General features: G+C 37.9%; 1 protein-coding gene across 1 annotated transcript in view; it reads left to right on the plus strand.

Annotated features, from left to right (window-relative positions):
• Positions 1-14,566: 14,566 nt before the first annotated feature.
• Positions 14,567-21,718, plus strand: part of LOC139782254 (venom dipeptidyl peptidase 4-like) — a 31,053-nt gene continuing 23,901 nt past the window's right edge. Inside the window, exons 1-2 of the mRNA XM_071721224.1 lie at positions 14,567-14,814; positions 16,796-16,956. Of these exons, the coding sequence (XP_071577325.1) occupies positions 14,654-14,814; positions 16,796-16,956 (322 nt within the window). The 5' untranslated portion in view covers positions 14,567-14,653. The remainder of the gene's footprint in view (positions 14,815-16,795; positions 16,957-21,718) is intronic.

The following is a 21,718-nucleotide window of genomic DNA, read 5'->3' on the forward strand; positions in this document are numbered from 1 at the left end:
TGACGTCAGATTCGTATTCAGCGACCCCAAAAACCCTCGAGTAACAAATTTTAGGCGAATCTGGTCAATTTTCAAAAACTCATCGAGTATACTGGATCTGCCATTTAGAATTTTGGAAAACTGACATCAGATTCGTACTCAGCGACCACAAAAACCCCCGAGTACCAAGTTTAAAGCGAATCGGATCAATTTGAAAAACCATCCGCCATATTGGGTCCGCCATATTGGATCTGCCATTTTTTATTTAAAAATCTAGTCAATTGTTATGTAATTTAAGCTTTTGAATCCGAATCCACGGTCACAATTTCGAAACTAGCTCGCGCTTTTTCATTACGGCTCAAAATGTACTAAAAAAGTATGTTTTTTGAGATTAGAAAAAAAAAACGAACCAACTTTTGAATTCTGACCTCGGATTCGGATTCAGCGACCCAAAATACGTAAGAATTGACTAGTCCGGTCCGCCGGACAGAAAATTTATTTATTTTTGTGGGGCTGTGTTATTAATATTTATTTTCATAATTGAACTTATTTTTTATTTTGATAAATGTAAATACAAATATCTTATTGTATTAATATTTAATATTAATAATTTAATTAGTTGCTTAATTTAAATTCTTGTTTAATAAATGAGCGGATGTAGTACTGAAAATGTACCTATTATATAATATTTTAATTTTCAAAATTGTCAAATTACAAACAGGAATTTTGTTGTGACTTTTACAGTTATAAAGTAACTATTTAATGAAAATGGAAGCCTAAAAAAATTAATATTGTAACGCAATTATTATAATGCTCAAATCATAAAATATTTACATTATCCATGTCTGCCAATACAATATAATTTTTTATTATTTATTGTATTCTATATAATGGCAATGTTATTATATATTTGACAGGCAAATTAAAATAGCTTTGAATCGATATCGAAATGATGAAATATCGATGTCTTAACAGAAAATACATAATTTGCCTGTTTACAGTCTGGCGCGATGAATGTATGTCACAAATAATCTCTTCTTTTAAAAAATGTCATATAGCACAAACATCGAAATAAGCTTCAAATTTCGAGCATTATTTCGATATGATGTAATATCGATGATTTCGACGTCAATTAGACGTCGATTCGATGGGTCATTTCTCGCTGGGCACCAATCACCTGATCTTAATCCAATTGAGAACTTATACTATTGTTACGTATCATCCACTAAAGTCGTCCACGACATGCGCATAAATACATATAAATACATATATGCGCATAAATACATATAAACATATGCACATATACAAAGAGTCAAACAACGGCCAGTAACGAGCAATAAACGAATATTATAATTCAAATTAATACATTACAATGTTGGTACGTTTCTGCACACTGTGCTTTCTTCAGCCAATTAATCAACCATCCTATCTCCAATCAATAATGATCAATAAATATAAAATTCTACATCCAATAAATACGGTAACATTGTTGAATAAACGCTGTTCTATGTATAATTGTACAATGAGTAGACGCGGAACAAAAATTGTCGAACAAAGTAACGTAGTATCGACGCATTTTGAAACCTTATTAGACCGTCCAAATCAAAGATCCATGATTCATTCCTCAGTCGACAGTGGGAATGAACTGAGTCAGTCAGCGAAGTCTGCACGTCACCATAAGAGTCAATAATTAAAAGTCGAAAGCGTCTGAACTGTAAAATTTTTGTAAATATGGAATCAGTATAAAATGTTTCACCGAGTTCCTTATATCAAAAACTGTGTGAATTTATACGTACTGAAGATAATTGTGGGAATAAGCTGTATCGAGAACCGTATTGTATCGAATCTCATGTGTGACTAAGCATTATCGCATGACAGCAACAAACAGGCGAATAACGAGGGACGTCAATCCAATAATAAATAAAACCCTATGAGTTGTTGCCAAACTCACTTAAAATACCAAAATAAGAACCATCAAGAAATTCCGTATCCTTATGAGAGTTAATGCCATTTTTTGCTCTTTTATGTGTATCATTTCTGATATGAGCCGCTTGTAATAGTTTGTTTCAAAATCTAGAATTTCAGGATTATCCCAATTAAACGTATGATCCAAATTTAGCCTATGCTCCGTGATAACTGAATGTCTCGATGGATCCAACTTATAATTGTTTTTGTGTTCGTTAATTCTTGTTTTAAGCTGTCGCTTTGTTTGCCCCACGTATGACGCATCGCATTTACAGTTCAGACGCTTTCGACTTTTAATTATTGACTCTTATGGTGACGTGCAGACTTCGCTGACTGACTCAGTTCATTCCCACTGTCGACTGAGGAATGAATCATGGATCTTTGATTTGGACGGTCTAATAAGGTTTCAAAATGCGTCGATACTACGTTACTTTGTTCGACAATTTTCGTTCCGCGTCTACTCATTGTACAATTATACATAGAACAGCGTTTATTCAACAATGTTACCGTATTTATTGGATGTAGAATTTTATATTTATTGATCATTATTGATTGGAGGTAGGATGGTTGATTAATTGGCTGAAGAAAGCACAGTGTGCAGAAACGTACCAACATTGTAATGTATTAATTTGAATTATAATATTCGTTTATTGCTCGTTACTGGCCGTTCTTTGACTCTTTGTATATACATACGAGCTTGCTATTTAGAAGTATATGCACATATACATTGAGACCGGCGTTAAAATCTTTGACGAATTAATTTTGCGTGTAACGCCGACACCTGGCGCGGCCTGGGTCAAGGGCTGCCAGGGCTCTAGGAATTGACTAATATATTACGACAATTGGGCGCCAGTTAGTTTTGTGAGAACTAACAAACTCACGTTTATTAATCCGCGACTAATTATGAGACACTCAAGGGGAGTTCCGTCGGGGACCCAAGGAATGTTGCGAAAGTCAAGAGAAGAGAGATAGACAAGCTATACAAGCGTATTAATTTAATTAAACTAACATACAGGTTATGTTGCTGCTACCGTATACAGCGTACGGCCCGCTCACAATCTCGATATCACGTTGACAATCGTTCGGAACACTCGTACAATACAACGCTCCACAATATTCTCAACTGGCAGACAAAATTACTCGGACCCTACACGCCGAAGACCGACGAGCAAGTTCTCCAACGCTCTGATATGACAAAATCTGATTCGGACTGTTCACGCCGAAGACCGACGAGAGAGTCCCTTTTCGTCGATCTCTCGGTCGCCCTGCTACCACGCGACCACACCTTCGATCCTAGTCGTTATCGGTCGATATATTCCGTCGCGAGCGGCTACGCTATTGGCCCTCTGTCTCGGCGGTCTTCGAGGCTCGGTGCTCGCACGGCGCGGTCAGTACGACAATCGGCAGCCCTATCGGATCGGTTATTACATCGAATGTCGATGTCGAGGGGAAGGATTATATTCTCCTGTCACAACATATGCTGCATAAAGAGACGAACAACTCGGGCGCACACATAGGACATACAGACACATATGCGCTACGGATAGGTAAACACCCGCGAATCTAGCGCCGATCCTGTCGCCACACTTTCCGTCTGGCGGCTCGAGTCAAAGGGAGCCGCGGCGCCGAAGATCGCGGGGACGCCGTCGCCACCGCGGTCACCACTCATCCGCGTCTCACCAATCGAAGCGACCAATAAGGGAACTGTCTCGGCGGAACGCTGACGGCGGGGGAGATCGCGACGGCTGAAAACATTCATTCTGCCCGCAGCCATAGAGCAGTACACACCACGAGTCAGTATCTAAAATCGTGCGTCCGAGCAAACGCGACTTAGAGTGAGAACCTCCCCGGCGTTGTCGTGTGTCCGTCAGGCGACTCAGGGCAACAGCCCCCAGGCGTTGTCGTCAGACCGGTGATCCAGGACAACAGTCCTGAGGCGTATCCCGGTCTCACGCAGTTCCGAGCGCGGAACAGTAAATAAAACCGAGTACTTGCTTCGGGAGTACATAGACTAATTTGCGAGTTACAGTGACACCGAGTGAAAACCTCTTGTATCGAAGTAAATAATAAAATAAACGTTATACGAAAAGACAGAGTCGATGTGAATAACATCTACGCTGACACAGAACAACTATAAAACGCAAAGAACAGTCGAAACTGTTGAGATAATGCATCTTTCCTTCGATAAATACAGATTATTTTTAGTTTCTCGCGTTTCCTATTCCTAATACTAAGTTTAAGTTGCGCGCGGTAAATTGTAACTAGCGTTCCGACGCTTCACTTCCACGTGTGGCGCATACACAACAAGTCATTAGCCGACACCAGGCGGCGTGCTTTTCGACACCAGGCGGCGTGCCTTTTCCGGCTACCAAGCGGCGCGCTCTCGATCGCCAAATACACACTGTACACGACACAGAGCACACAACCATTGTCGAGCGTGTTAAAATAAAGACTTTCGTTTGCAAAGAAGATACATTCACACTGCATCTCCCGAACACCTGCGGTTCCTCAACAAAAATCTCAGGGTATCTGTACTCTGCAATAGAAACAGCATGGAATACTATTACAGTAGACAAGTGCATTGAATTAATAGACTCGATCGGTACCAAAGATGTGCTGAAATATTAAAACATAAAGGTTATCCAACAGAATATTAATTTCCTAATATCTATTTAACCCAATTTTTGTAAACATGTAGGGGAGACCGGGGCACCATGAGCCACGGGGTACCATGGGTCATTGACTGTTTAGGATAATCTAGAATGTTTAGGTTGGTATAACTAGTATCATGTGACAGTTACTTCATTGCCCATACTTCGTATCTAGGTGATAGTGATCAAAGTCTCGTGACGCACGTAACATAAATGATTTTCGTGATACATAAGTAACCTTTTAACTGATTAAAAAAGTTTTAATATTGGTTTTGTAGTAGAATATACATGTACTGAAACTCAGGTGCAACTTTCTAGCTTTCTTTTGTGATTTTATAACACTATAGATAATGATATATCATTTACTTTTTTAATTACATTTTACCGTTTTCTATATTAAGGGGCTTTCCTAGTGTGACAGGGCCTAAAATGAATGATTTTTAAAAGGAAAACGACAAAGCCAATTGATGAACAACTTTTCCCACATATTTTACTATATTTCAAGAGTGCATACAAATTTTTTCAAAATTTTATATCTGTTATTAAGCCCGTGCCAGCCATTTTTTTGGAGCGCCGCGAAAAAACGGTGACCACGATTGCAGCCGTTGTAGTTATCTGAAACAAAAAAGCAAAAGGATTCTTAATCTACTTGAGTGTGGCTATCGTCTGAAGCAGAATCACGAAAAAATATTGAAAATTTGTTCTCTGAAAATTGAAAATAATTATAATCGCTATAATTTTTTAAATTTTCAATATTTTTTCATGATTCTGCTTCAGACGATAGCCACACTCAAGTAGATTAAGAATCTTTTTGCTTTTTTGTTTCAGATAACTACAACGACTGCAATCGTGGTCACCGTTTTTTCGCGGCGCTCCAAAAAAATGGCTGGCACGGGCTTAATAACAGATATAAAATTTTGAAAAAATGTGTATGCACTTTTGAAATATAGTAAAATATGTGGGAAAAGTTGTTCATCAATTGGCTTTGTCGTTTTCCTTTTAAAAATCATTTATTTTATGCCCTGTCACACTAGGGAAGCCCCTTAAGTACATTCGGGGCACTATGGGACACTCAATGCTGGGGCACCATAGGTCACACGCCTATGCACGCCATCGAGGATATTGATAGATAAAGATTTACAGTCAACAGCACAAGAAAAAGTAGTAGCTGATGAGGTCCCAAGCCAGTTTAAAAGTCGCGCAGAAATTAGAGGCTATCCAAAGACAATACATCAGTATGGAACTAGAAAACGTAGACAGCAGGATAGCAGCAAAATTTTGACTGATTCTCCGGAGAAAAAAAGCTTAGTAGAAAAAAAGGAAAATAAGAGAGTTATTAATGAATAATTATTAATAAAGAGAGTTATTAATGAATTAAATACAGAAAAGAGTATAAACGTTTATGTTTTTTGTTTGTAAAAGAGATAGATAGAAATGATACTTTATTACCCCAAGGGGTCTGAAAGGGCGTTTTGTAGGGACGTACCCAACCCTGTACAAATAACAATCTTAGTAACACACAATATTTCATATCATAATCTCATTCATTAATCTTCTTGTGGTCCTCGTCGTTGTCCGTATCCGTGAGCATCTTCTCCTCCATTTTCTTCGCGGTCTCGTCGTCCATCCTCTTTCATTTCTCTTGCCCTCGTCGTTCCTCTTCTTTTCTTCTTCCTCTCGCAGCTCTTCCTCCCCTCCTTCCGCCTCTCCACCTCCTCCGGCTTGCCACTGTCCTTTCTCTTTACTCTGCCTTCGCTTTTCCTCCTTTTCTATCTTCATCGTCCTCGTCTGACTCCATCAGAAGGCTCTCCTCCATCTTACTTGCTATCTCTTCGTCCGCTGTCCTGTATATCCTTCCGCCTTCCTCCTTCCTCCTTTCTTTACTCCTTTCTTTCTCCTCTCTTTCTCTTACTCTCCTCTCTACTGACTTGTCCTCGTCCATTTTAATCCTTAATTTGTTCCCTTCCCTTCTTCTCGCCTCTAGCACCCTCCATTTATCCTTCTCTCTTCCCATCCTCACTAGGACCGTCACCCAATCTCCTCTTTGTCCTATCACGCTCACTTCCCTCACCTCTACCTTTATTTTCAGGCCTTCTGCGAACAGCTTTCTCACTTTCTCCCAGTTCGATCCCTTTCTGGTCCACTTATCTTTCTCTATTCTTATTATCACATTCTTCTTTCTTCTTTCTTCATCATTCCTCTCATCATCAGTCCACCAATTCTCTCCCTCCTGCCTGTCTCTACTCTCCTCGCCTTGTTCTAGTCTATGTACCTTTCTCTTCAAGCTCTCTATCTCCTCTCTCTGCTTCTTTATCTCCTCTCTCTTCTTCCTTATCTCCTCGTCTCGTCTCCTTGTATCTTCCTTCGACTCTCTCACTAACTCCTTTATCTGCTTTCTTATCAATTTCTTCATCGTCTCCTTTTCTACTTTCCCTCTAAACTCCATTTTCTCCTCTTGCCACTTTCTCTCCTTCTCCCTTGTCTTTATCTGTAATAGAAGATCATATTTACCATCTATCGAATAGTCTCCTTTTCCTCTCTCCTCCCTCCATTCTGCCTCATCTCCTCTATCGCTTTCATTCATTCCTCTCCTTCTCCTTCCTCTCCCAGGAGCCTCCCTACCACCTCTTGCCAGACCTCTCCCAATTCTCCCATCTTGAGCATTCCTCCCAAATATGTTCCCATGTTTCCTCCTCCCTCCCACACATTCTACACATTTTGTCCTCCTCTTTTCCCCAGTATAGTCCTTCCCTGACTTCGTTACCGAGTCTAAATCTAGCAACCCTACTCCACCTTGCTTCCTCCCAACCCTTCTTTAGATAATTCGGTATCCCGTCCTTCCTTATACTCTTATACCACCTATTGTATTTCGATTCCATTATCTTTTCCATCCTTTCTTGTTTTTGCCCCCTTTTCTCTCTATTCTCCAATGCCTCCTCTTCTAACTCCTCCTCCCCTTCCACTTCTCTACCCCGATCTCTTCCAGATATTCCTCTCTCTCCCGCTCCCATCTTCCTATTGTCCTTCCCCTCTTCCATCTCTCTTTCATTTCTTCCAAACACTTTCTCGCTATTTCTCCTCCTTTACCTTCTTTCAGTTTTCTTTCAAACTTCCAAGCTCTCTTACTTGCTCTAGCTCTCATCTTTTCCCTTTCTAGTTCATCTCTAACCATATATCCTAGCGTCCTCCAATTTAATCCGAGTGTCCATCTGAGATATCTCTCGTGTATCCTTTCCACCTCCCTCCTTTCCTTCCATCCCCATATTTCTGCCCCGTATCCCATCACCGTCCATATCAGGGTGTCATATAGCCAGATCCTTCTTTTGCAGTCCTTTTTCCACATCCTTTTCCCTATCCCCCACACCTCTCTCATTACTCTTACTGCCTTCCTTCTTCACTCTCTAATATGCGCCTCCTGCCCTCCATTCTCCTTCAATGTGTACCCCAGATATTTGAACTCTTTGACCTCTTCTAATTTCTTTCCCTTCCATCTCCAATCATATTTTTTCTTCCTCCCTCCTCCTTTTCTAAATCTCATTATCTTTGTCTTCTCTATACTCAGCGTTAGTCCCTTCCTGTCTAGATACCCCTCAAGCCTGTTTATCATGGATCTCATATCCTGTTCCTCCTCCGCTAGTACTGCTATGTCATCTGCATACATTAATGTGTATACCTTTTCTCCCTTTAATCTCACACCCCCCCCCCCCATCCGCCCTTCTTCATGTGATCCTCTATGTCCGCAATTAGTAAGTTAAACAGTATCGGACTTAGCGGGCATCCCTGTCTTAATCCCTTCGCCATCCAGAATGAGTCCCCTTTTTCTTCTCCCCTTCTCACACTGCTTTTTGTTTCTCTCAACACTTCCTCTACCCTGTCTATCAGTCCTTGCCTCACACCTCTCTCTTTCATTGTCTTGATTAGAACTTCCTTATCTACTGAGTCAAAAGCCGCCTTGAGATCTACAAATAGAACTGTCATCTTCCCTTTCTCCTTTCCTAGGTGTCTGTTTATCAGATAATTCAGCGCAAATATGTTTGTAAAAGAGTATGAACATTTGTTTTTTGTTTGTAAAAGAGTATGAACATTTTTTTTGTTTGTAAAAAAAAGTACATTTATGTCTTTTGTAAAATGTTATTTTTGATCAAAGAAAACATGTCAGAAATAAGTTTTTCTTCCAGAAAATAATATTTCAATAGTGGGTAGTTTGGATATCTTGTCTGTCCTGTAAAATCCTGAACAGTGTGATAAAAAATGTATAAAATAAAATATATTTTCAACTTTTGTATTTCGTTACTTCTTGAATGAATAAATCTAGTTTTTGTGTGTGACCCATAGTGCCCCAGTGACAGACCCATGGTGCCCCGGGTATGGGGCACCTTGGGTCATTTCTCAAAAAATGTGTTTTAATTTTTTTCTCAAAAACTAATCAATATTTATCAAATATGCTAAATAAACTTTAAAATATACATTGTGCTTTAACTATTAAAAAAAATGAGACAAAAAATCTTATATTTAAAGGTACTTTTCAGAGTTTGAATTTTTGTGGCTCATGGTGGCCCGGTCTCCTCTATGTTGTAACATAATTCATACAATAATATTCTACTTTCGAGGACTATGCAACAGCATATGCTTGAGATCAAATCAAGTCAAGAAGTCCGGCACTTTTCCCTCCGGCAAACAATTATCGAGATATCGTAAACTAAATATTGAAAAAGTTTTTCTTGAATGTTTAAAAAAATATCAGGCAAATAAAAAAATGTTTTAGACAAAAGTTGTTCAAATTGATTAATAGAAAAGAATTATATAATAAAAATATAGGAGTTTCCATTTAAGAAAACATTGATAACTTTGGCCTGACTTTGAAAAGTGACCTGACATGTCACTTAAGGTCAAGTCCATATTTTTATCATGCGTCCCCTCCAAACCATACAACTTTTGTCTGAAACATTTTTCAATAAAATCATCGGTTCGCGAGATATTTGACTGTCGCTTTTAAAATGCGATACCCTGTACATATAGAGTATGCACTAATGATTTTATTTTTACATTATTTGAACATTATTTGAGTTACATTATTTTCTTTGTTAAGAAAATAATTATAGAAAAAAATATCATTTACATGCAAACAATCTAATTTATTTTTTTTATAATTTGTTTTAAATTATAACAACAATGTTTGTCATATAATCACCTAATGACGTAAAAAACGTCCCAAACTTGCTCTTAAATGTAACGTGATAAATTTTCACAGTAATGTTCAGAAAAACATATGTATCGCGAATTTCAGTGACATTTTCACAGCAGTTGACCTAAAATGGCAGTTGTATTCAAATATATTTGGATACAACTACTTTTTTTATTGTTGGGCTGTGTTATTTATCGCGGAAATATGTAGTTGTGCTCTTTGCCTGATTTTAATCCGAAAAATTATAGTATCTGAAAAAAAATGAAATTTTTACCAAAAATAAAAAATTTTGAGGTTATGTAAGAACTAGAGCCAATTTGATAAAACGGCCTTCGGATTCGTAATCAGCGGGTCAAAAACCATAGGATAGGTGGGGTCTAGTTTCTTGCTCACGACACTTTTTTATGTGAGGCTGTGTTATAAACGCTATCTTATTAAAAAAAACATTTTTATTTTAATGTATGTTGCAAGAATTTTCATGATATTTTTCTCGCTTCTGACGTCATCAATCCAAGATGGCTGTAGTGAGTAAATAGGAGCCTTAATGAGTGCGTATAATAGATGCATTAATGCGAGTTATTTCTTTAATATGCCTAAAGATTAAATAAATAAATATAGTTACTGTAGAGGAGACCGGGGCACCATGAGCCACGGGGTACCATGGGTCATTGACTATTTAGGGTAATCCAGAACGTTTAGGTTGATTCAACTAGTATCATGTGACAGTTATTTCGTTGCCCATACTTCGTATCTAGATGGTAGTCATCAAAGTCCGTAGTCTCGAGACGCACGTGACATAAATGGTTTTCGTGATGCGTAAATAACTTTTAAACCATTTAGAAATGTTTTAATATTGTTTTGGTAGTAAAATATACAGCTATACACGTACTAAAAATTAGGTGTAACTTTCTAGCATCTTTTGTCATTTTACTACACTACAGATAATCATGTATCATTTTGTAACGACCTGTCGTTTTATGATTAATCGAGCGCGGACTAGCTCGCCGGACCAGGGTTCAATTGGAAGGCCCAGAGGCAGTAACCAGATTTTAATTCACACAAACAACGTTTATTGAATGTTCAAATAAATACAGAGGAAGATCGGCTCCCGTTGGCGCTTGTCGGAGCTCCGAGGGGAATATCGGTGCCGCGAACCGCTAATTGCTTGCGCACACGATAATGTTTTGAGCGATTAAAAAAATGTAGGCGCACCGCGCCCTGTCTTCGCCCGACGGATGGTCGGTCGGGCGGCATCCGGCTGGTGGTGGCCGGGAGTTCGATGCATCTGAGGGGTGCATCGTTACAATTTATTTTTTTTATTATGTTGCACCGTTTTCTGTATTAAGTGCATTCGGGGCACCATGGGACACACACGCTACCAAGATTGATGATAGACAGGTTGATGATAGGTTGATAATATGTTATTTTTTATTGAAGAAAACATGTCAGAAGTTATTTTTCTCTAAAAAAATGATATTTCAGTAGTGGATTCTGATATCTTGTTTGTCCTGCCCAATCCTGAACAAAAGTGTTATAAGACAACGTATAAAATAAAATTTCTTTTCAACTTCTGTAACTTTTCGTTATTTCTTGAATAAATAAACCTAGTTTTTGTGTGTGACTCATAGTGCCCCAGTGACAGACCCATGGTGCCCCGGGTATGAGACACCTTGGGTCATTTCTCAAAAAATGTGTTTTAATTTTTTTCTTAAAAACTAATCAATATCTGCTAAATACGCTAAATAAATTTTAAAATATACATAGTGCTTTAATTATTTTAAAAACTGAGACAAAAAATCTTATATTTAAAAGTATTTTTCAGAGTTTGAATTTTTGTGGCTCATGGTGCCCTGGTCTCCCCTACTTAATTGCTCATTGAAAGAAATATTTAAAACTCGAACATTTGTCTATAAAACAACCTAGCTTCCGAAGCGCGGATCTAGCTCGCGGCTGGTCAGGGTTCGGAGTAGGCGCGGAGGAAGACACAAGACTCGGTTAACACGAGAAAGTAACAAGTTTTATTCCAATGATCGTTTAATACAGTTTTGATCGCGGCGCGCACAGGCGCGAATAACGCAACGCTATATGTACAACTAGCGTTTCGGCCCGCGCTTTGCGGGCACATTTTAAGTGTGCACCGATTGCACACTTACACTCATACTAAAAATTAATTATTATTTGTAAAATTACTTTTACAATTTTAATATTTATAATTTTTCATGTAATTTATTTAAAAATTTTTAAATATATATTTTATTAACATTTTAATTATTATATTATTCATTTTTACAATTTTATAATTTTTCAATTTATAAAATTTCTTTGTATATTAAATTTTTTGTAAAACATTTTGTACTTCCTTCTATTAGATGTCCTTGATTGCTTAATTCATCAATCTTAATTTTTACACTTTCCTTTCTGGTTGCTCTAGAAAATGCCACATAAAGTTGACCATGAGCAAATACAGGATGTGGCAAATAAATCCCAACTTTTTCTAAACTTTGTCCTTGTGATTTATTGATTGTCATAGCAAATGACACTCGAATAGGAAACTGTCTTCGTTTAAACTTAAATGGCAGTTCCAAATCACTTGTAATTAAATCTATCCTTGGAATAAAGACAATCTGTCCTCGAGCAGGACCAGTTAAAACCTCTGCATAAATTGAATTATTTTTCAAATTAGTAACAATAAATCTTGTACCATTACAGAGTCCTTTTTTAGTATTTAAATTTCTTAATAGGATTATTATAGCACTGACTTTTATTTTAAGTCGATGAACTGGCAATCCAGAAGGTGTCAGAGAGTTTAAAAACTCAGTTGGAAAATTCAATTGCTCTTGTGGATCATCACTTACAATAAAGTCAATTGAGAGATACTCTTTTTCTTCTCCTTCCATTAGACAAAGAATTTCGTCATTAATTTTGAATGTATCCTCATTCTTAGGACAAAGAATCGTTCGATCTGGATTTTCTTTAATCTGTTCCATGGTGATTCTATCACCAAAAATTTCAGCAATAAGAGATTCTTTTGATATAAAATTCTGAGGAATTTCAATTGTATCGAGAAGTAGTCGAGATGTAGTCTCCAATTTTCTGAGCCGAACATATACTCATAAATGTCACCAAGTTTCAAGCTAATCGGCTTCTCACATTCAAAATTCAATCTCTTTTTCGAGTTGTTTTTCTTAAACGGTCGCTGTACAAAGATGCGAGCGAGCAATCTCAAAATTTCCTAAAAAAGTTAAAGCAACCACGGACATTTTTAAAAAAATTCAAAAATTTTTTAAAAAAGAACCCATTTACCGATCATTGCCAAATTCAATACCAACCTTCTTTAAACAATACTCTATCGATTAAAAAAAAAACAGCCCGATATCTTAATATTTGCAGAAGTTAGAGCAACCACAGACATTTTTAAAAAAATTTGGTTAATTAATCAATAATTCTTTAAAATTTCTGTTAAAAAAAACAGTCAAGTTTACTGAAATTTCTATAACTCAAAAACTAATTAACCAAATTTTAACGAATTATATATGAAATAGGGGTAAAAAAAACTGAAAAATATAATAGAATTAGAAATAGATCGAAAATTAGTTAATTAGATCAAACTTTATCAGGGTTCTATTTATGTACGGATTCTCAATAATTCTTTAAAATTTCTGTTAAAAAAACAGTCAAGTTTACTGAAATTTCTATAAGTCAAAAACTAATTAACCAAATTTTAACGAATTATATATGAAATAGGGGTAGAAAAAACTGAAAAATATAATAGAATTAGAAATAGATCGAAAATTAGTTAATTAGATCAAACTTTATCAGGGTTCTATTTATGTACGGATTCTCCGAAATTTCAAACATCTGTAGCTCTAGAACTAATTAACTAAATCTTAATTAATTATATATGAAATAGGGGTAGAAAAAACTGAAAAATTTAATAAAATTAGATATAGATTGCACATTGCTTTAGAGAAAAAACAGATTTTCTCTCTCTTTCTCTCTCTCTCTCTCTCCTCTCTCTCTCTCTCTCTCTCTCTCTCTCTCTCTCTTCTCTCTCTCTCTCTCTCTCCTCTCCTCTCTCTCTCTCTCTCTCTCTCTCTCTCTTTGAAATTCGGTCATTTATTTCCCAAAAAATTAGAAAAATTAAAAAAATTAGAAACCGTACCGGTTTCCAAAAAAATCGGTAACGAAAAATTATACACTTTATAGCACTCCCCGGAAAATTCTACCCCTGTTTGATCTATAATTCTTTGCGATTCAGTGAATTATTTCCCGAAAAATTAGAAAAATTAGAAAAACCGGTTTCCAGAAAATCGGTAACAAAAAATTATACACTTCATAAAATCGGTAACAAAAAATTATACACTTCATAGCATTCTCCGAAAAATTCTACCCCCCTACTTCATATACAATTCTTTGAGATTCAATCAATTATTTCCCGAAAAATTAGAAAAATTAGAAAAACCGGTTTCCAGAAAATCGGTAACAAAAAACAATACACTTTATGGCACTTCCCAGGAAATTCTACCCTTACTTCATATACAATTCTTTGAGATTTGGTCAATTAATTCTTATAATATTTGAAAAAATTTCAGAACCGGTTTTCAAAAAGATCGGTAACGAAAAATTAACCACGACATTTTCATCCCCGGAAAATTCTACCCTTATTTCATATACTTTTGGTAAAAATTTGGTCCACTAACGAATGAGTAGTTCGCGTACATACAGACAGACAGACAGACAGACAGACGACGTGACTTATATATATAGATATAACACGCGGATATCATATAATGAGCTGTAACCAAGTAAGTCTATATACAACGGTATTTATTTTTGCAGGTATGGTGCTCCTGGTTCACAATTAGTCACCGAGATGTTTAAAGTGGACTGGAACACATATTTGGCTAGTCGGAGGAACGTTATTGTCGCACAGATCGATGGCAGAGGAAGCGGAGGACAAGGCTATAAATTGCTTCACGAGGTTTATTACAGACTAGGTTCTGTAGAAGTGGCTGACCAACTTGAAGTTACAGAGTAAGCAAGATATTAACAGATATATCAAGATATATCTGTTTGTTTCTTAAAGTATATTTGTCTAAAGAAAGATATTTTATTTTTATATTTATTAAGATATATTTGTAAAGATGTTAATAATAATTAATTCTTTAGCTTTCGCGATATTATATAAGGCATAGACATACAAAATTTCGGTAGAATATATAAAATATGTCTTTATTCTTAATAAAATTATAATTAGAGATCAAGTTCAATATGCACTTGAAAATCCGAGTCAAATAAAATAATAAAGTTTTATTTTTTAGAATTCAAATAATATTCATAAGAAATAATATTTCATACATTGTACTTGCGAAGTAATCGGTCCCGATAATTCATTTCAAACTCCTTAAATGAGTATCTGCAGGATTCAAAATGTACTCATAAATAGTTTCTATCATAAAAAAACGAATCTTTTTAGTAGGGGAACTGTACCTAATATTAGAGTTCTTATAATAAGAGTTAGGACACCGTTATAGCTTTGTCTTACTTCCACTAACTTCTTCTTGGCTATAAATGGCGGACTGGTGGACCAGTTATAGCTTTGTGTCTCACTCCCACTTATAGCTTTGTCTTACTTTCACTAACTTGGCTAAAACATATGGCGGACCAATAAAAAATCGTCACCACATTGGCTTAACTCTTATTATAAAAACTCTATCTAACATCGCCCTTGTTTCTAATTCCGCACCCTACGATATTGAGACTGTTACATGTTGCATTCTGTCAGTGAGCAGTGGAAGCTGTTGAACAACGCCGCTTTGGACGATCTTTTGTTTTACTTCAATTAGTATTATGATATAAAAAGTATCATGGCAGTTCATAGTTTTAACGAGGTTTCGTAATTTCGCAAGAGGTATCTTCCGTTATTAATACGGCAAAAAAAATATGTACTAAGGTACTAAGAACGAATTTCTATCATTAAAACTTGCGATATTGTGTCTAATTTTATTCCTAAATTAAAGATGTTTGTTGCTAACCATTATGCTTTAATCAGTTATGTATCTTCCTTGTGGTATTCCTAATTCCACCCTCTAGGAATATTCATTATACCACCCGTTTTTCCTAACTGGTCTGCCTCTAGAATATCTCTGAAGCTGCCTTAGCCTCCTGTCCAATGAGTAACAAGATCTTTTTCTGAGAGTAAATCGGCCAAGCAAGACCATATTACCCCATTCTATAGTCCATGAAACCTCATGGGCTTTCTTAATCGTTAAAAAAGGATATCTTTATCACATTAAACCTTATGTGCTCTATATTGAGTTGTTTCTATTTTTAGCATATATTGTATGTCATAATTGTACTTTTAACAAAAATATGTAAGGGTGCGATATTAGGAACACTTTTTTTCGATGTCGAAAAATGCTACTTTTTTGTTTTCCTTCAAAAAAGATAGATAAAGTAAATTTTGAACATATTTATGTTATGGAGATTATATTACGATAATCATAGAATAAAATGATGCTGTTTAGTTATATTCTTATAGGAGTTTTTAGTCAAGATTTTGGTTTTTAAAAATGGGGTGCGATATTACACAGTTCCCCTACTCGAGCTCTAGAAATAAAGTTTAATTTTAAATTTTTAATCATATTTTTATTATATTTAATTTTAACTATTGATAATCTAATATTTGTAATTAACAAAAAATAATATGTGTATTAACCTAATTGTCGTTTTATACAAACGATTTGATTAGAAGAAACGTGAAATTTCTAATAAAATTCTCGTAAAAGATTTGAACACATTTGATTCAAATCTACTTGAAACTCTTGGAAGTATATTTGTTTTCCGAAGTACGCACGAAGGGTTCGAATCCATTTCGTTCAGATTCAAATCTATTTAAAAGTACTTTTATTTTTTCAAAGTAATTATAGAGAGTTCAAAACTACGTCAATAGATTCGATTATAAAATGCTTATTATAAGATGCTTAAAAAAAATCCATTGATTATAATTGTCCAGATACTTACGGGACTCACTACATTTCGTGGATAAACGAAGAGTCGCCGTATGGGGATGGAGCTACGGCGGTTTCGTCGCTGCTCTTGTTTTGGCTCATCCGGAACAAAAGGTGTTCCAGTGCGGCATAAGCGTCGCGCCTATTGTCTCCTGGAAGCTTTACGGTACTGTTCGCTAGATCATTGTGTTCTTGAAAATATAGTCAAATCTTCTCCTTAACCATCTTATTTTTAACATTCTTTGTAAAGAAATGTTAATAATATTGACGTGGATTAATCTTCAAAAATATTCTAAACGCTGGAAGTAGCAAAAACATATTTGCAGCTATTAATTCTTTAATATTTTTATAGAACATGCGCGCGCACGCACACACACACACGCTCTCTCTCCCTCCCTCCCTTCCTCCCTCCCTCCCTCCCTCCTTCCCTGCCTCCCTCCTTCCCTCCCTCCCTTTCTCCGGCCCTCCTTCTCTCCCTCCCCCTCTGTCCTCTCCCCACCCACTCGCTCTCCCTGCCTTTTACAATATTACTAGCAAACATTACCTAGTTAATTAAATGTCATTTTAAAACAAATTATTTGTTAACATTTGTATGATTTCTTTTTCTTTAAGTAATCTAAAAGGCTACTTTCTTTAATATACTAAAGTAATCTAAAAACTACTTTTTTTATCTAGATCCATCTTTTACGTATTACTGAATAAACTTTTATAAATAAAAAATGTGGCAGATTATATGAAATTGATAATGCAGGCATAACAACGCTTCCGAGTACGTGTGTACGGCGGTCTCGCGCCGCGCGTGTATTGGCGCGAGACACTACCATGTCTCTTTAATAAATTCAAAAATCCAACCTAAGTGGTAGCTCTATTTTTCCTTCACAAAATTATGTTACCTAACTCAATTCAAGTGACATGTATTTCAAAAAAAGATGTGAAATCTTCAAATTAAATTACGCCAATTGCAAAGAGAATATGTATATTACTTTGAAAAATAATTGGTTGTGCAACTACTTTTAAAAAATAAAACCCAAGTGGTATTTTTGTGTTCCTATTCAATAAGGGTCTTCCAACCCAAGTGGTAATAGCTTCTTAATTCTCCCTAACAAATTTTTAATATTACAAAGAATCATTTTAATCACAAAGAATTAAAGAAGTAACAGTACAAAATAAAAATATTTAATTAAAATAAAATAAATAAATTTTTCTTGTAAAAAAACGTGGCGCTGCTAGACTTCGAAATTTAAACATTAGTACTAAGATTTTTGATTGAATAAAAAAACAATAAACATAATTTAGGGAAGAATGCGACAGGAGTAAAAAAGCAGCGCCAAGTTTTCTTACAAGAAAAATTTATTTATTTTATTTTAATTAAATATTTTTATTTTGTGCTGTTACTTCTTTAATTCTTTGTGATTAAAATAATTCTGTCTCGGGGGGAGGGGGGGGGTGTAAAGCCCCGGTTGCGAGTTGGTCAGTGGTTCGAAGGACCAGAGGAGGTGTGTTGCGTCTCCTCAATGCGAATTAAGCGAAATAAACAAAAGCGACTCACCTTTCGGTCGGCCGTCGTCTCCTGGAGGGATTCGTCCGTCCTTAGCAGGCGCAAGCAGCAAGCGGGCTAGACAGAGCAAGCAGGCAGGCAGCAAGCAGAACAAGCAGGCGGAGCGGCAAGGCAGCAAGGCAGGCGAGATCGCACTCTCGGAGGAGCAAGCACTATTCAGCCTTCCGTAGGTTCAAACGTGCTCGTGTGGATGTGCACGCTGAGACCGTTTTGCGATGAGTGTCTTTCGACGGCGTGACGATGAGTGAGTTTGCGGTCCTGTAATGTGCCACGAGCGAGCAATTTGTTCTTCCTCTTATGACGGGTGCCCTCGAAGGGTGTGTGAGGGCAGCACCGATTGGTGAGTCGCGAAAATATCGATACCGATCCGAGCGATCTGCCGACGTTTCGCGCGAGTTACCGAAAATATGGTAATGTACCGATAATACTAATACTAACGAAGGTAACTAATATTAACACTAATACTAATAATGACGAAACTATTTACAAAGGCGAGCACCAAACATACCGCTCACCAAAATACAATGTATTTTCTAAACTTAACTAGTCCCATTCGGTGAATTGTCCATCGAATGCAAGAGCGTATGGTGCTTCATTCCGCAGGATCGACATGTTCACGCGGAAGGACAATTCTTCATGCCATAATGCCATGTCCCGAGCGAAGGCAGTTGATACATAATTTCAAATCGCGAGCGGTAGAAAGTCTCTCCTTCGACGAAAGTTTCAGAAACCGAGAACATTTTGATACGTAATGTTGCTCCTTGCAGACAGGGCAGTCCGCCGTATGAGTCACGAACGACGAGACCGACGCGGATTTTGATATGGTCGAAAGGGTGGACGCACCCGAGACGGCCTCAAGGACTTCACAATGCTCGGAAAGAAACTTAGTAAGTTGAGCATATCGCGGTATCTCTTCAGCTCGATGCGCAGATTCGAATTTTTCCCGCAATGAGCGGGAAAGCTTGTCTAACAAGCAGTTTAGCAAAACGAAAGCCCACGAATCGGTTGGAAATTTTATCAGGGCCAGCGCGCGTGTATTCTCGGTAAACGTATCTAACAATATATGGAGAGCCTTGGCCGACTCTGATTCCAATGGTTTAGCCTCGAGTATCGAATTCAAATGATGATCCGCGAACTTTCTTTTGTTCCGATACCTGGCGAGCAGCGAGTCATAGGCTATCGTGTAATATTCCGCGGAAAAAGGCAAGTTCTTAACTACGTTGAGGGCTTCTCCCTTTAACCAGGCCAGTAGATATTGATATTTCTCCATCGAGGAGATCTGTCGGTTATCGTGAATCGAAGTATTAAACAGCGTGATAAAGGAAGGCCAAAGTGCGAGATCGCCCGAGAATTGCGGAAGCGTAATTTTAGGCAATTTGACAGCCGACGTTTGGTTCGAGGGCTGAGCCTGAGCGGGTCCGAGCGGCGCGCCCGTGATCACGTGATACCGTCCCTTCACGGCGTAGTGCATTTTATCGAATTCGGCACGAATCATGTCTTCGGTTTCGAATTCGGGACCGGTCTCCTGTAGGACTTTGAGATGCGCGTTCTCGAAGTCCTCGGCGATCTTCGCCACGCTCGGGTAGCGGGCGAGAAAGCTCCGACGCACAATTCGCGACGAGAGTTAACTGACTTTGACATGCTGATACGAGGTAACGGCCAGACGATTAGAAACAAGAGCACGCAGTACGACCAGAGCGTGACCGCTAATGTTTTTACCGCGAGCAGGCGATGTGGAACCAGCACGTCAGCAAAACAATTATAATCGTTGAGTCGCCTTAGGATATACGAAGCGGTAACGGTTGAAGGACGGCGAAAGTTTAACGTGAGTGCGAGGCAATGACAAAAGGTTTAGCCCAAAATATCGTCGTCACGTGAAAATACCGAAGCACAATAGGCTTTGAGTTCGGAAGCTAGAAAAAAAAGGCAAAACAACACCGTTCCGTTCGCCAAGGTGACGAGCAACGGATTGCTCTGTTCGAATTCTTATGCGAAAGCACGATGGAATATTTGCGAGAGAATATTCTCCAACTATAATCTATAAATCGTATTGTTCACACGATAGCGAAAATGACGATTTGATTAACACAAAAGTAATTAACGGCGAGAGCGATTAACGACAATGGCTTGCAACGACAAAGATTCCGCGCGCGTATTCTCGTCGCGAAGCGAAATTGCGATCGAGAGATATCGCGGCGGACGAATGCCTAGCGACCCCGAATAATCGTTAATGCAATCGCGCGAACAAAACTATTAAGCAAGTAATTAACGACAAGAGTGATTAACGAAAATGGCGTGCAAGATTCCGCGCGCGTATTCTCGTCGCGAAGCGAAATTGCAATCGAGAGATATCGCGGCGTACGAATTAGTGACACCGATTAATCGTTAATGCAATTGCGTGAATGAAGCTACTAAGCAAACATTAGGAAACGAGCGAAAGGTCGGCAGTATACACTAACGCGATGATCCGGCTCGAAAGACCAATGTCTCGGGGGGGGGGTGTAAGGCCCCGGTTGCGAGTTGGTCAGTGGTTCGAAGGACCAGAGGAGGTGTGTTGCGTCTCCTCAATGCGAATTAAGCGAAATAAACGAAAGCGACTCACCTTTCGGTCGGCCGTCGTCTCCTGGAGGGATTCTTCCGTCCTTAGCAGGCGCAAGCAGCAAGCGGGCTAGACAGAGCAAGCAGGCAGGCAGAAGCAAGCAGAGCAAGCAGGCAGGCAGCAAGCAGAAGAAGCAGGCGGAACGGTAAGGCAGCAAGGCAGGCGAGATCGCACTCTCGGAGGAGCAAGCACTATTCAGCCTTCCGTAGGTTCAAACGGGCTCGTGTGGATGTGCACGCCGAGACCGTTTTGCGATGAGTGCCTTTCGACGGCGTGACTATGAGTGAGTTCACGGTCCTGTAATGTGCCGCGAGCGAGCAATTTGTTTTTCCTCTTATGACGGGTGCCCTCGAAGGGTGTGCGAGGGCAGCACCGATTGGTGAGTCGCGAAAATATCGATACCGATCTGAGCGATCTGCCGACGTTTCACGCGAGTCACCGAAAATATGGTAATGTACCGATAATACTAATACTAACGAAGGTAACTAATATTAACACTAATACTAATAATGACGAAACTATTTACAAAGGCGAGCGCCAAACAGATTCTTTGTAATATTAAAAATTTGTTAAGGAGAATTAAGAAGCTATTACCACTTGGGTTGGAATAGGAAGACCCTTATTGAATAGGAACACAAAGATACCACTTCGGTTTTATTTTTTAAAAGTAGTTGCACAACCAATTATTTTTCAAAGTAATATACATATTCTCTTTGCAATTGGCGCAATTTAATTTAAAGATTTCACATCTTTTTTTGAAATACATGTCAC

The sequence above is a fragment of the Temnothorax nylanderi genome, unplaced genomic scaffold, assembly GCF_030848795.1.
Source record: "Temnothorax nylanderi isolate EJ_2023f unplaced genomic scaffold, tnyl_v1.0 TNYL_tig0398_pilon, whole genome shotgun sequence".
In the NCBI taxonomy this organism is placed as follows: domain Eukaryota; kingdom Metazoa; phylum Arthropoda; class Insecta; order Hymenoptera; family Formicidae; genus Temnothorax; species Temnothorax nylanderi.